This window comes from Siphateles boraxobius, unplaced genomic scaffold (assembly GCF_051911475.1).
Source record: "Siphateles boraxobius isolate OS27281-9 unplaced genomic scaffold, OSU_SipBor_1 8, whole genome shotgun sequence".
Classification (NCBI taxonomy): domain Eukaryota; kingdom Metazoa; phylum Chordata; class Actinopteri; order Cypriniformes; family Leuciscidae; genus Siphateles; species Siphateles boraxobius.
This window is the reverse complement of record NW_027509208.1, coordinates 22,722,670-22,739,681: the sequence shown is the minus strand read 5'-3', so window position 1 is coordinate 22,739,681 and position 17,012 is coordinate 22,722,670. Positions and strand designations below refer to the sequence as shown.

At 37.7% G+C, this 17,012-nt stretch overlaps 1 protein-coding gene across 1 annotated transcript in view; it reads left to right on the top strand.

Annotated features, from left to right (window-relative positions):
- ppp2r5a (protein phosphatase 2, regulatory subunit B', alpha isoform) overlaps positions 1 to 17,012 on the top strand; it is a 41,254-nt gene that overhangs the window by 9,038 nt on the left and 15,204 nt on the right. The window contains exons 2-5 of the mRNA XM_077220605.1: positions 3,412 to 3,608; positions 3,730 to 3,831; positions 5,844 to 5,936; positions 15,365 to 15,495. Coding sequence (XP_077076720.1) covers positions 3,412 to 3,608; positions 3,730 to 3,831; positions 5,844 to 5,936; positions 15,365 to 15,495 — 523 coding nt within the window. The remainder of the gene's footprint in view (positions 1 to 3,411; positions 3,609 to 3,729; positions 3,832 to 5,843; positions 5,937 to 15,364; positions 15,496 to 17,012) is intronic.

Sequence of the window (17,012 nt, the reverse complement as noted above, 5' to 3'; positions counted from 1 at the left end):
GTACCTGTCCCATGATATCCCCAATTTGAAGGTCAGCCTTTGCCTCTACTACAGATTTCTTTGCTGACCACTTTCTACCAGTTTTTACCACAGGGGCTGCCTCCCTTACACATTTGTCGCGTGACTCTGCTAAAGTCATTTCCAGTCTGACCTTGTTGGCACAATTAAACTTCTCGGTTAAAGCAGAGACTGGCAGCTGCAATACTCCTTTACTGTAAAGTCCCACTCTGCTGAGGCAGCGTGGAACTCCCAACCATTTCCTGATGTATGAACTTATTAACGCTTCCAGCTTATCCACTGTTGTCAAAGAAACCTCGTACACAGTCAGTGGCCACAGCAACCTTGGCAGTAGACCAAACTGAAAGCACCAGTGTTTTAGTTTGCCTGGTAGAGCACAGCTGTTTATGCTCTTCAACCCTTCCACTGCTTGTCGTCTAACTTCTCCCACTCGAACTGTGTCCTTTAGATCCCCATCGTACCATCTCCCAAGACTCTTCACTGGCTTCTCAGAAACTGTTGGTATTGCCTCACCATTAATGAAGAATGTTTTATCTACTACCTTTCCTTTAACTTTCGAGATGCTCCTTGATTTAGAGGGCTTAAATTGCATTCATGCCCATTCGATATTATCTGTTAACTTCCCCAATAACCGATTAGTGCAGGCTACCGTTGTAGTCATGGTTGTCATCCATGTATGTATATAAAGGCTATAAAAACTTTATATCTATGTGGGCTATGCTGTACATTATAAGCAGAAAAAGGGTTAAAATACAAACATTACATTCTAAACCTAAAAACAACTGATTGCTTATGCTTACTATGTTGAAGCAGGAATTAAAACGACTTGCACTTAAAGTGTGACCGAAACATTATCAAATAAAACCCTTGATGCGAAAAAAATTCGATATATATATATATTACGGCCCTATGATTTCCGTGATGCGGAAAACGCGGACGGAATCACGGAATTTACACGTGAAAACGAAATTATCTTATACAAGTGGAATTTGCATATATTTTGTTGACATATTAAATAATTTTTTTTTTTTTTCTCATTTTTCAGTTTAAAACAACAAACGTAGAAAGGTCTCTAGCTAAACCGTAGCCAAATGGCATTGTTAAACATGTTGCCTAGTAACCATACGACCTCACGTTAACGCATAGGGAAAAAAATGTCTAAGCGAGTGGCTTCTGATGAGCTAACGGGGGCTGCGTTTGTGGTAGATGCGTCCATTTGTATACTGTAACGTGCTGATCTAACCAGCGGTCTCATAAAACGTTAAAAAAATTTAAACGTCTGGGAGAATGAGTAGAGTAGGCGATCTGAATAAGAGTGATGATGCAAAAAAGAGCTCTATTCGGTACGGTTTTCTGTGCGCACACACCCGACCCGAAGCGTGCAGCCATACAGCGCGCGAGTACTGCATTGAGCTCTCTTTCGTGTCTAAATAGACAAATACACACAACATTATGTCTAAATGTCCGTTTTGGAGAGTATTCACGTAAACTATGTCAGCTATGTCTTAAACAGTTGTGAGACGTATCGGATGTGCATCACAGTGAGATCGCATGTCATTGGACATGATCCGACGTCTTAAAGTGACAGTGGGTAATAAACCTAATGCGGTCCGTGTCAAGCAACAAAAGAAAAAGAGAAAAGCATTCACTGTTTGTTAATAGCTTTAATATGTTTGTTAATATGTCTGCTTGAAAGAATAAATGTATGCAAGTAGTTATAAAGAATTTTTTACTTTAGGAAAAGTGGTTTTAATGTCATTGTGTTGGCTTTCTGTCAGGCACATATCGTTGTTTCAATGTTTCTGTCTCCCTGCAGCATGTCTGCATTTAATCTTTGATTTAATATTCATCAATCCTACCTTGTAACTGTTACCTTAATGTTACTGTTATGTTTGGCCAGAGATTTGTTGAAGGTTTGGCTTAATTTTGGAGAATTTTGAATGTACTTTGCTGAATATATTAAGAGTTTAAATAAAAAAGCTGAATTGTGAGTTTGTGTAACTGAATTTAACGGTCAATACTGCTTAGAAGTGAAAAGAAAACAAGCAAATCCGAAAAATTCGAAAGGGCTAAAAATAAATCCAAAAAATGGAATTTGAAAAAAAAATAAAACGGAATTTGAGAAAAAATAAAACGGATTTCATGGGGCCCTAATAAATAAATATATATATATATATATATATATATATATATATATATATATATATATATATATATATATATATATATATATATATATATATATATATATATTTATTTATTAGGGCCCCATGAAATCCGTTTTATTTTTTCTCAAATTCCGTTTTATTTTTTTTTCAAATATATATATAGCTGAATACATTACATGCAGTACATTATATATTGACATTGCCACTTTGCCACTAAACTGTTTGTTATAGATTATAGATACATTATTTTTTATTTTATTTGTTTTACTGTGTGTTTTAGAAAAACTTACATTTGTAAAGTATTACTGTCTCCGGGTGGGTTGAATCATTTTGATTGCAACCATGTATAAACTAAACATGAACTGGTGCAATAACATTTTGTTTCTGAGCTGCCCAGCTGTAGAATGGCCTCCATTCTTACTCCAGTTCATCCAGATTATTGGAATTAGACACACGGTGTAGATTACAACATTCTAGTCCACTCAAGCATTCAGAGAGCTCAGTGCATGTACACACTACACTCTCAAATATAATCGCACTAAGACGATGTTACCAAAGACGATGCATGCATGTGCTTTTTCTATAGCAGCATCAAACATGTTTTTATAATAATGTGATTTAAATATCAAGTGTAAATGCTTTTTAAATGTCATTTAATCAGAATTTCTTATTTGCAATAAATTTGCAATTTGCCGAAGTTGCAATAAATATTTGAATATGTCACGATACCATGTTCCGGTAAGAACATATTTTTAATCAGGCTTGTGTATTGACATTAAAGAGCAAAATCTGAGGGATGTTTTGATCATTAGTATCATGTACTGTAAAGGCCCATTCACACTGCACCGGCAGACTCAGGCTGTCTACAGACTACAGCACGCCACTTCTCAGACATTCTTATTCAGATTCTGCATGTTCAGTCGGCTAAAACAAGCTCCGACAGGAGTAACTCACTGATCTGACACAGTGACACCGGACAAAGTTGTCTGTTGCCGTCTGACGGTGTGGTGTGAATTGGCCTTATGAGTATAACATCTCTTTGCGTTTTGCTTTGGTGCTTGTTTTATTTTTGTGTTTGTTAGTTTTTTTCTGGTTTTGTTTTCCTTTCCTTTGCCTTTTTTATTTTAAATTAGTCAAATCCATAGATCTCATTTGTGTATAAAAATGTTGATTATTGAATTAGACCGTACAGTAGGATGAATAAATGCTTTTTTCATTGTTTCAGATGCATCTTCCACAGAACAGCATGCGCTGTTCATGCAGAAACTACAGCAGTGCTGCGTAATCTTTGACTTCTACGACACGGTGGCTGACCTAAAGTATAAAGAGACCAAACGGGCCACTCTCAGTGAACTCGTGGATTATGTGTCAACTAACAGAGGCGTTCTGGTGGAGCCGGTCTACCCTGAGATCACCAACATGGTCAGCATTCATGTGATGTCCACCAATCTTTAAAATGAATGTATCAGTTTTTAGCAAAAATAATCATCTTTTCCAGGGTGATCTATTGTCAAAGCAAAGTCCAAATTATTTCTGTTTACAGGTTAGCACAAATATTTTCCGAACACTTCCACCCAGTGAAAACCCAGACTTTGACCCAGAAGAAGATGAACCCACTCTAGAAGCCTCCTGGCCTCACATGCAGGTTAGATGTAGCCTGATGCTCTGACGTTTTATTTACAATGTAAATATTTCTGAATTATTATACTTAATGAACCTCATAGACAGCAATGCATGTCAATAAATTAAACCGAGTCAACTTTAAGACTTACATTTTGTTAAGGTTATAAAGAATATAATTTTTGATGTAAATACATACACTAGTTCATTTACATTGCTTGCATTTTGTTTGTTTGAATGTTTGTTTTTAAGCTATATGTTCTAGGGCTGGGTGATATGGCCAAGCATATAATGATACAATTTTTCAAATGAGTCGACATCGATAATTATCGCGATAAATGTCAAATCTTTTTTCTTCCACGTTTAAAGGCAGATTGTTGCCCCTGAATGAAAGTTGTAGAAACCAGACAGTCAAATGTGGTTTTAAACTACTCTTTATTGTAAGAACATGACAAACACTTGCCAAAAAAATAAGTGTCTTAATAGAAAAATTACATTTCTTGGTTTCTGCATGTTCTTACAGCTAATATTGTTTCAAATCATGGAACAGGTTTGTGTACATTTGTACATTGAAATGTAAATGAAATGTACATTTCCGAGGCATGGGAAATGTCTTTCTTACTTTACAGTACTACTTAGAGCAAGTAGTCAAGATCTATATGATTAGTGACTCCAGATATGAGCTTGAGACATGGACAACTTTACGTGTGACATGAACAAGATTCTATTAACTAGACTAAACACTTAAACTACTCTAACATACATGCATACAGTTTGCAAAGGGAAAGAGAGCTGAAGCAGAATATAGGAAAGCAAGAAGTTATAGCATTGTTTGAAATTCAGCAGATCAACAGCCTTGAGCAAACCATCAGTTTACTCTAACACGCCTTTCTTTAAAAGGGGTAAAGATACTTAATGTATACTTAATGTATACTTAATCTGATAATGAGACTAAGTTTGATACTTGGATGTCTCGCCCAGAATTTGAATTAAACTGTCCTGATGCAATTTGTTGAGGCTCCCATTGATCTTTGCTGATGTGGTCTTGATGAGAGAGAACCAGTGGAAGTCAGAGGATCTTTGGTGAATTGAAAGACAAGGCCGCAGCCTGGCACTAGCTTGGGGTCCTTAGAAAACTTCTAGTTTAGCATCATCTTCACATCAGGACTTCTCAGGAAGGACCAAGAGAAAGAGAGGGAGCTAAGAGAGCGCAAAGAGAAAGCTGATCTTGATCAGTGATTTTTAAAGTGTGAAGATGTCACACCCTCTGGAGGTGTATGAGCCAATAAGAAGTTGTCTCTTTGGAGGGATGGATTTTGGTTAACCATAGTATGCAAAGTCTGAAACATTAACCCATTAAAGTTTACAAGAAAAGATGGGCCAAACAACATAAAAATCAAAATCATGAGATGGGAAAATTAGATGCATGATTATACCCTTCTCTAGTGGTTATATGTATTGAATATATAGGATTAACAGGGTTTATTTCTCCTTCTCAGTAAGAATTCAGAAAGAGTTACAGCCCTCTGCGCATACCTTTTTTGGGGTCGTAAAAGTTCTTATCAATGTAACAGGACACTGCGTTCTGCCAGTGGTGTTAGCTTCATTGTGATGTTAGTTTCGGTGGAAGTTACACAGATCTTTGTTGGGAGAGTGAGTTTGCCGGACTATTCATTAAATATAATGTATAATTTGTGTGTGTGTGTGTGTGTGTGTGTGTGTGTGTGTGTGTGTGTGTGTGTGTGTGTGTGTGTGTGTGTGTGTGTGTGTGTGTGTGTGTGTGTGTGTGTGTGTGTGTGTGTGTGTGTGTGTGTGTGTGATTTGTCCAGACGCTACACCGGTATATATTGCATCCCTAGTTCAAATGAGTATCAGTGTTTCGTTCCACTTTTGGCACATAAACATTATATCGGAAAATTATATTGTTATAATTATCATTACCATTTCATCACCCAGCCCTAATATGTTCTAATATCATACTGGAAGCATTAAATTGTGTCTTTTGTTTCTACATTTCTTTTTTCATCTTTTTTTCAGTTGGTGTACGAGTTTTTCCTTCGATTCCTAGAAAATCCAGACTTCCAGCCAAGTACTGCCAAACGTTACATCGACCAGAAGTTTGTGCTACAGGTATATGTGCTTTATATTAATTCATGAATTACAAATATAATGCACAAATGTAAAAAAAAAAAATTTCTGGGCTTTTGCCATTTTTTTAAAGGAGCAGTAAAGATATTAAAAATTTCTTAAAACAGGATAAATTTACCTGAAGCAATATTTGCATGAAATATTCAGGGGGTTTTTCTCTCTTAAAAGGGCTATATATAAGAATTATGTATTAATCACTTTTTGTATTGCCAATGTGTGAACAGTTTGTAACGAAACGAGGCTATCTGCGATTTCCTAGGTAGTCTATGAAAGTAGACTGTAGACTATGAAAGTAGACTGTAGACTGATTTTTATGCGAAGCACTTGGAAAGTTTTTTTTTTTACTTGGAGAGATTTATTCTTAAAACGCAATTTGGTGATTCTCTGGCTGCAATGGGAGTAAAAGAAACGCAGTATCTTTCAACAAATTCTCTTAAAACGAGTCATATAGGTTTTATCAGTTGTGATCCTGAAGTAAATGTATCCTGTTTTGAGGATTTTTAGGTACAGGAGAAAAAACAACAAAAATATAAAGAAAATGCATTTTTTCTAGAAGACCAAATAATATATTTAATTTCTCCCTCTGACTTTTACAAATGAAGTAGACAATATTTTGAAATATGAAATGATATGCTTGGGAGACAGGCCTGGGCTCGTCCTCTGAACGGCCTCAGTCAGTCCTTGTCCCTGCGTAAACCGCTGGGTCATCAGCTGTCCATATCGACCCGGTCATTCCCCCTGAGTGCACTGAATGCTCTGGAATGTAGAGTCAGTGTGGAAGGTGGTAAAGCTGAGTTTCCATGATGTGAGCGTTTCCTGGGCTGCTTTAAATAGCGCCCTGTTTACACCACAGGAAGGAAAGAGGCAGCATTGCAGTCCAGGCTGGGATGAAGAACATAATGACAGGGGGTTAAACGGACAGCAGACACAAGACAAAAAGAGTCATTCTAGCAGAGATGTGGTGGATAGCGGTCACTGATGCCCTGATGCATTATTTTCCCATTTGCAGATGCTGTTGTGCAGGAATTACACATTTAAGCTTAAAGATAAAAAGTCAAAATGAAACTGCTTTTTCTACTCAATGTGGTGTTGGGAACATGTCATTTGTGAACAGGAAATTCAACGATGTTGAAAAAATGTTGGATGGAACTCGATTTTATTTGTTATATCTATTAGTTATACAGCTTTTTGTTAATTGATGTTATTTTTTTATGAAAGATTATGAAGACGGAAAAATGACACTCACTCAGTGTGCTAGTCTTTTATGCTCCCTGAAGTTGCATTTATTTGATCAAAAATAGTTAAAACGGCAATATTAGGAAATATTATTACAAATTTAGAAAAAAACTGCTTTCTGTTTTAATAGATTTAAAATTTATTAAAATTTAATTCCTGTGATCAAAGCTGAATTTTCAGCATCATTACTCCAGTCTTCAGTGTCACATGATCCTTCAGAAATCATACTAATATGCTGATTTGATGCTTAAGAAACGTTTCTTGTTATTATCGGTGTTAAAAATAGTTGTGCTGCTTAATATTTTTGCGGAAACTGTTTTTTTCTTCAATATTCTTTTATGAATTGAAAGTCGTTTAAAAATCAATATTCTTTTATGAATTGAAAGTCGTTTAAAAATCATGTATTTGATATATCATTTTTTGTAACAAAATACAATTATTATTATATTTTCAATATATTTATCATGTACTGGATCTTAATGCTCAATTAACTGCTTGAGGAAAATTTGCATTCGAAGTTGCTTTAGTTTAAAGGGGTGGTAAAACGCATTTTTCCGAAGGCTTCATTGTGTTTGTGGGGTGCACTGTAACGTGTTCATGCTTCGTTTTTTAAAAATTGCATTATTTTTCATATATTTTACCTTTATTCTACACTGCTCTTCCCCTCCTTGTAAAAACGGTCTGATGGTTTCCTGGTTCTATGAAGCCAGTCCCTCAAAACTACGCAATGGGCTCAGATTGGTTAGCTGGCCCAGTGTGTTGATTCGCTAACCGTTTAGTGCACGCCCCTTACCTTTACCGGTAGTTAGCTATGGTAGTTTGTGCTTTGGTTTATTATAAACAATGGCGTCAATAAAACCAATCGGACCCGGGGAAACGTTAGGGAAGATGAGCAGAACCTGTTCAAGAACGGCTGTTAAACAACGTTTCAGAAAGGTTTGTTTTTTGTTGTTCTCTCATTACTTTTTAGATACGCTGTTATTTAATTGTACTAATTATTATAGAATTACAAAAAAATAAGCTTCATAAACAAGAATTTCATATAATCGTTCTAACAAATTATACTACAGTCCTCAAAGGGATTTTTTTTGAGTTAAGACTGCGGATCTATAGTGATCGTTTCTGATTGTATGCCACCGTTACTTTTGTATTTTTAGAACGATTGTAGACAAATATCTGTCGACAACTATTAACCCAAAACGAACACTAAACACCGGCTGCCAAATCAAAGAGAACCATGTTTAGCATGCCTGTAGATAAACAAGCATATAGATAAACATAAAAGCTCTAATCAAAGAATAATTTACACTAATTCCAAGTTCGCTGTTGAGATTAAAAAAAAGTTTGTAACGTTAGGTGTTTGTCAGATAATGTTAAGTATGAATGAGCATTTAACAAACCAGCAGAGCCAAACAGCGTTGTCATTTTTTTACTTCCTTGCTGCAACGTACAATTAAAGGGTTAGTTCACCCAAAAATGAAAATTCTGTCAGTATTTACTCACCCTCATGTTGTTCCAACCCCATAAGACCTTCGTTCGTCTTCGGAACACGAACTAAGATATTTTTGATGAAATCTGAGAGCTGGATCACTCCTCCATAGGCTTCTTGAGGGATTGAACTTGCAGGCCCCGAAAAGTTATGAAAGACATCGTTAAAATAGTCCAAGTGACTACAGTGGCTCAATCTTAAGTTTATCAAAAGACGAGAATACTTTTTGTGCGCAAAAAAACAAAAATAACGACTTTATTTCAACTATTCATGTCCTTCTCTGTGGGGCTCGAGTCAGGTTACTAGTGTAAAAGCTTAGAGCTTCTGTTGTTGTACGTCACACGCATCACCCACATGACCAGCGTCGGCCAATAGTGAGCCTACGTGTGACGTAGCTCTACGCTATTACACTAAGTTAACTGACTAGAGGCCAACAGAGAAGGAAATGTATAGTTGAAATAAAGTCGTTATTTTTGTTTGTTTTTGCGCACAAAAAGTATTCTCGTTGCTTGATAAACTTAAGATTGAGCCACTCTAGTCACTTGGACTATTTTAACGATGTCTTTCATAACTTTTCGAGGCTGGCAAGTTTCAATCCTTTTGAAGCCTATGGAGGAGTGATCCAGAACTCAGATTTCATCAAAAATATCTTAATTCGTGTTCCGAAGATGAACAAAGGTCTTACGGGGTTGGAACAACATGAGGGTGAGTAAATACTTACAGAATTTTCATTTTTGGGTGAACTATCCCTTTAACAATACAAACTATTACAGGAAAATGCATCGACGAAAAATAAATCATACTTGCAGGTTGTGGCTCTTAAACAAAAGCTTCTGCTTTTAAAGTTGGAACTGGACAAGCCGATGTGCGAATCCTGCATTGAGCTCGCGAAGATTGTGAAAGCTTTCCTCCGTGTGCAGCACAGAGAGCGAGATTTGGGTCATAATAATGAGGGACCAAGTTAAAAATACATTTTAACCATTGATCCGTAACTCCCTCGTCCCTAGGAAGGCTGAACAAAGTGGACCTGCAATCCGGATGAAACTAACAGCAGCGTATCAACGGCATTGCGACAACTCATCTCCAAAACAGCAATATAAAATGGCCTCGCCCCGCTTATTAAGTATTAGCGGAGGAGGGGTTTATGTAAATAATGGGATATGCTGACGTCAGCAAACCCGGAGGAATGTCGTGTAGTCCAAAACCAGCTGTTTGCTGTAGTCCTGAGAACTTGAATTTTTTAAAAGCAAATATCTCCCTTTGCTTTGAACTTTGAGCGCTGTAACTTTGCAGATGTTGTTTATGCTCAAACACCAATATTACACACTAGCTAAAATTAGAAAAGTGAAATCGTGTTTTACCACCCCTTTAAAACTAGTGGGTGATAAAGCTATGGTCAGCTGATCTTTTATTCCAGCTTATCCATAGTGAATTAATGAAATATGTCCTGCATGTGGAAGATGAACATTTTTACTCCTGTTTGAATCTTGATTTTTAGAGTTACTAATGTTTTAGACATCATTCATGTCCTCATAAATGTGATTGAGGTTGGACTCATTTACTAATAATGTCATGTTGCATAAAGGCTGTTGTCAAATACATCTCTCATTACAGGGATTCATTGACTCGTAAAGGTCCATTACATAACATTCCTGTGCAGACAGTCTAACGTGACATAACAGTTGATGCTGCCAGATCAAAACCATTCTATGAAACGGTCCATTAAAAGTTTCAAATGGGTACAAACTGCTTTGAATGGCATTGAAGACTATTTGTTTTTTGTTTATTTTTATTATTATTTATTTTTTTTACATTTTTTTTTTTGGCATACGGTTTCCTCGTGGAGGGATCTCTAGAGTTTAGGCTGGTCTCAACAATGGTCTCAGTTGAGAGACCAACACCTAAGAGCGGGTCCTACTTAGGGGGATGGTCCTCCTCACAGTTCTGGCCGGGGATGATAGACCCATAGCTTCCACAGTTCTGGCCGGGGAGGATAGACCCATAATGCCCTACAAAGGCAAAAGACCTTAACTCGCTAGAGTGTGAAACTGAGAAAAATGACTTTAAAGATGTTTAGTTGTCCTACCAAATTAATTATATGTAGAACACTGGAAATTAGATGTTTTATTAATGAAAATTATCTACATAAAAAAATACTGAGCTCAAACTTGACTTTTGACCACTATTTTAAAGTTACTCTACTCTGCCTTTGTATTGTCAGCAAAAAGCGAGAAGTCTTGCCAAGGCAAAAGGCAGTGACTTCCACATCTGATCACCATTAACAAAATCATTATAGTAACGCCTGTATAAAATCTAGTGTTCATGGCATTTATTTGGTATGATTTACAATTACTTATATACAGCTACTTATTGCTATCCTGTACTTTGGATGCATTCTGGTGGCATTATTAATACATTAGACATGACAAAATACCTCCATAGCGTTAAAGACAAAAAAAAGCTGTCTGCCCGATTATTGTGCTTGTGCACTTCGCTTGTGATTGTATAACCCGCTTGTAACAACTGGTCTGATGTTGTATGCACCAGCACTTCTTGCTTCATTATGTTATATGCACCAATATACCCTTGTTGCTTAATTATTCTCACTCCTTCTGATATATTAGTCTCGCGTCGGCCCGACTGTGTTCAGGGCGGTGCTGAAGGCGCCGGCGAAGTTTTGGCGCTCTGCCAGCTTAGATGCATGATTGTTTCAACCAGATCCATACAAATAACCAGGAGTTATTTGTTGTAGGCTACTATTCACCTGCGCATGTGTAACATTTTTCTGTCAACTATGCATATATCCTTCACGATCGATATCGTACGTTTGTCGATGGAGCTGGTTCAGACCATACTAAATTTTCTGACCACATTTGTGGAGGACAAAGCTCTGAGGACATCAGAAGTTACAGGGACTGATGGCAGCTGTACGAAGTACACAGGCTACACTGTAATTTAAATTTTAATGGAGAGTAAAACAAAGGCAGAACACCGTACAATCTGATAGGTAGCATTATTTGATAGTACGCCGGCACAGTAATTTCATATTGACGCACGGCTAAACAAAGGCAGAGTAGCTACCATAACTCAATAAGAGCGTTCCAAAACAAAGCCAAAGAGCGGTAACTGGTGTTACGGTGGTCTGCCTTGGTTTCTCATGGGCTTTTGGAAGTTACTGTTAAGTAAACCCATTATTTTCTCAAAAAAACAACGGAATTGAATCAAGATACTTATCCACATGATAAAGGAGGTTTTGAATGTGCCAAAAATATCAATAACTAATTTTCAACCAAAAACGAAGTTACGGTCTTTTGCCTTTGCACGGCAGCATAGCTCCACAGTTCTGGCCGGGGATGATTGATCGTACCCCGGCCTGCGAGAGAAGGTCCCTCCTAAACGGAGTCTCCCAAGGCTGAGCTTCAAGGAGCGCTATGAAACCTGAGAACCAGACTAGGCCAGAGCGGGGCTACCAGTAATAGACTGAACCCATCCCACCTGACCCCCTTTAGAACTCCCGGGATCAGAGCGATTGTGGGAAATGCTTACAGGCGCCGCCTCTGCCAAGCTTGTACTATGGCTGGATGCATATACCAGTGGGGCTGGATGCATGAGGGAGAACCATAGTGGGCAATGGGTGGTCTTTAGCTAAGCAAACAGATCCACCTCCGCTCAACCAAACTTCTTTCAGATCAACTCCACCGGCTCGGGGTGGTGCCAGCACTCCCTGACAGCGAGACCCAGAGACCAAGACCGGCATCAAGAAGGAACACTCTATCTCTCTCTTTGTTTCAACCATGAATGCCTCTCTGCCACTACTAATGCTGCCATGGAGCAGTCGATGGTGTGGTCCTTCTTCTTAGTGGCGTGGAGTGACAAGTCGGTGGCCCGACGCAGTTCTTTGATATTGTCGGGACTAGGGCTGCATGATTAATCGCAATTTACATGTAATTGTACTTAAATCGAGTTGGCTTATCACGATTTTGAAATCGCAAAGGCTGCGATTTGCTTTTTATGCACAGCTTATCATTGATGCAAGGCTCTGTAAATGCTGTTCCATCAGAAAGCACTGTGAGTTTGAGTCACTTATAACATGCATTTGAAAAAGCAACACGAGTCAAACATCTTTCCAAACATAAGTATTTATGAACCTCTTGTTCAACAAAAGACAACATTTAATAACATGCTTTTACTCCAAACTCTCTTCATAACGTCAGTTGAGCATCCTTCTGTTAGATGATGTGGCTTCTTTCAGAAAAAGGCAGTTGTGTGTTTATAAGTCATGTTTAATCAATCAAAGCGTTTCAGTCTTCTGTTTATTCAGCTACAGCAACAGTATGATACCCATAGGGATTTCCTGGAACGATGTTATTGTACTTCTGCGGCGGGGCATATTTGGTGTGTCTGTGTGAGAGCTCCCTCTGGCGTTTAGATGGAGCAGTATTAACTACCGATCAGCCGCACTGCACTGACAAGCTGAGCATAACATAATCGCAGGCTTTGCCAAATCACGTGCTGTTTCATTGCGATTAATCTTGCAGCCCTAGTCGGGACCGTCCTCTGCGCCCTCGTCTAGTTCTCTGAGCAGGTCGGCTTGCCATAGTGTGCCGGCACACACCAGCCCTACCCGCTGCCATGTAAACCTTGCATACCAAATTAGAAGTTGTACGGCAGGGTTTGGTGGGAAGTTACAGGGCCTTGAGGGATGACGCAAAGACGAGTGAGAGAGAGATATCTTTAACCTGCGGCATCATCCCATAGCCGTTCTCCTTCAAGTCCAGAATGGATGAGTAATTATGTACAGTAGGGCTTGTTAGGCATGAGGAGAGAGGTCTTCCCATGATATCGAGATTTCATCTGAGAGATGGGGAAAGAAAGCAAGGCCCCCGATGTGAAGGCTGTGCTCAAGTGATCAGGAAGCGCTCATTTAGTTTGCTTTCCTTATATAGTTCCTGATTTTCTGATGGCCAGTCGATATTCCGCTTTGCCAAAGCACGAGTCACAACCTCCAGCAGCTCCTCGTATGCGGGGGAAAGCGAATCCTAAAATCCCCCGCTTCGATGCCGCGAACGTCTCCCTCCTCGGAGCTAGACAATCCCAACATCGAGCTCGCGCTCGGGGTGGAAGAAGCCACAGAGTGGGCTTCCATATCCCAAATGCTCACAGTGTACACAAGAGCTGCCTATGCATGCTCCGCTCTTTTCAGAGCACTTGCTCAAGAACAGAGGCTTAAGCTGTTGCGTTCCAGCGCACCTTTGTAAGCTTCTGTGTACACATCACACGCTATGTCATGACTTGGCACCAATCAGGATTGGTCTAGTTTCACACGTGCTTCTGACACAATCATGCAGTGGCATTCCCCATAGTGTCGTCTTCGACACAGAGTTCCTCAAAGTGGAAACTCTCCTCATGTGTTTGCATAATGATGCATTCAAAAGTTAAGGATTAGATGTATCTTTATAAATGTTTGCAATGCTTTTGCAGATGAAATATAATGTGAACAACATTGAATAAAAATGTTTTCATCAGGTTAGTCAAGTCAAGTCATCCTCATTTATATAGCGCAATGTAACAATGTAGATTGTTTCAAAGCAGCTTTACAGAGATAAACGTATAATTTAAGGTAACAGAGATTGGTTTAGTTTTATAGTGGTGTTTAAAAAAAAAGTTTTTTCCAGCTAAAGTTAGTTTTGATTGATTCACTTCCGTCTAAATGATAGTTTATTAAATTAGGGGCCGCTAAGACGACACCGTTCTCTCTAAACAGACTTTAAACGCGAACCTGTGATAGACGCTGATGACGTTCACATGGGCATTAAGAATTGATTCTATAGTTATGTGCGTTTGAATATATGTGCGCAGGTTTGTAATTCCTTACAAACCATGCCTAAACAAACTACTTGTCTTGTCTATAAATTTTTATGCAGAATTTGATGCAGAATAGGTTAGATAATGATTGTTACTCACTCAAACCCTTTGATCTAAACCTCTCTACTTAACCGTTGCTCTTGCACATCCGCCATGATTGTAGAGGGTTTTTTTTTAACACTTTTTATTAATGTTTGTATTTCTAATTGAATCCTCATCTAATGTGCAATGGGTTGTGGGCAATATTAGTCGTTAGAGTGTTCACGGATCTGCACGGATTCTAACCGGAAATAATAGACCATCCGGGTATCTTTGGAATACTAATTTCAACACTCTACAATTTAGGACACACTAATTCCAATTTTGAAATCCATTTAGGATGGATAGTATGTGAATTGGGATGCAGCAATAGTCATCTGCTGCTACAGTTGTATGGAAGTGATGTTCACAGCTGTTTTATCGCTTTCTTGTCAAACAACTAGAATAACAAATGGCTTGACACAACTCGTACAAAAAGAAAACAAATTTTCCAGTAACTCTCATTTTTCTTCTTTCAATATTAAATAAAAAAATAATGCAGTATACACTGACCATTAATGCTGCCTTGTACTATTATAAGAAATGTTAATGAGGCCATTATGTAGCTTTCTTTATGCTTTATAAACCCAGATAATCCAAGTATCTTGACTACAAATGAAATGTCATACTATTCAGTTTCGTAACAATTTGTCAAAGGTATTATCACAAACAAACTTCAGAGAAAGAAAGAAAATGGCAGAAGAATTGTTGTGAAAAAATTAACTCCTTGCATTTTTTTCAGCTCTTAGAACTGTTTGACAGTGAAGATCCTCGTGAGAGAGAGTTTCTAAAAACGATTCTGCATCGCATCTATGGGAAGTTTCTGGGTTTGCGTGCCTTTATTCGGAAACAGATCAACAACCTTTTTCTGAGGTAAGAACACACCAGCATGGACACATTCAATTGATTAAAAGTAACAGTAAAGAGGTTTAAAATGTTACAAAAGATTTCTGGTTCAAACTAATTCTGTTCTTTTGAATCCTAAATAATTTAATAACTGATTTCCACAACAATATGAAGCTACACAACTGTTTTTAACATTGATATTAATAATAATAATAGGTTTCTTGAGCAGCAAATCAACATTTTAGAAGGATTTCTGAAGGATCATGTGATATTGAAGACTGGGGTAATGATGCTGAAAATTCAGCTTTCCATAATAGGAATAGGGCTGGGTATCGTTAAAAAAAAAATGTATACTGATACCATGACTTCAATACCGGTTCCTTAACAATACTTTTTTCGATACCAATTTTATAAACAGATAATGTTACAGCAGAGGGGGGAAAAAACAAAAAACCTAAACTGTTAATGCAGCTAACCTTAAGGATAAGCACACTTTACAAGATGCCTAGTTTAATGTGAGCTAATTCCGTTTTTCCTGTTAAAATTCTTCTAGATACGGTTTCCCCCCCCCACCCCACGGTTTTATTTTTTCTGGATGGTTAAATTAAATGTTATTAATCAAAGAGGATGTGTAATTAATTTAAATCATGAAATGCGTTCAATTTAACAGAAATGTGTTAACAGTTTAACAAAAATTACATTCTTAATGTTTTTTTGTTTTTTCAAATTCCATTTTATTTTTACCCAGTTCTGTGCTTTCTACATTCCATTTTAATGGTTTAATCAAAAAAATGTCTAGTTAATTAAATTCATAAAAACAACTTAATTTATTAATTCGTATACAATAATAGGGTCCTATGAAATGTGTTTTTTTTTGTGTGTGTATTTAATTAATTAATTTTTCTGGTATTCAAATGAAGGCATAACACATTAATTTAACTTTTATTAAAATGAAACAAGCTCTTTAATTTTTTGGCAAACAAGTGCTACACAACAGAGGTTTACTGTTAAAATTATAACATGGAGAAAAATTTGTTTTAATAATATTTGTTGTAGTAGTAGTAGATTAAGATCAATCGCAGTTTCCTTAAGTTAAACCAAACTTTTATTTTGACGAGTTGCGTCTAGACCTTCTTCTGTGATGTGATGACAGTTTCTCTCAAATGAAATGTTGTCAAAGTTAGAATATTAAACCGCAAAGGGACTATTTAAATATGACTCCTGGATGTTCTGCGTCAATGAATGGCCCAGACGCGCGGTTCCCTTTACTACACAGCATGTGCGACACACCCGGTGCTTGTCTGCGCAATTCATTGCATCGCGGTGATCACGCGCTGTTGCCATCAAGCCGACCTAAACTAGTGTTTTTCCTTAATGCTTCGCCAGTCGCCACAGCCAGCAGTTGATTTGGGCACACATCATACATGCTGCAGTGCATGCTTATTGTTACACTTACTTTGACAAGATTAATTTGGTACCGAATGACAAGATTAATTTGGTACCGAATGAAGACATTTTTTTGATACTTGATGGGTATCGAGGCA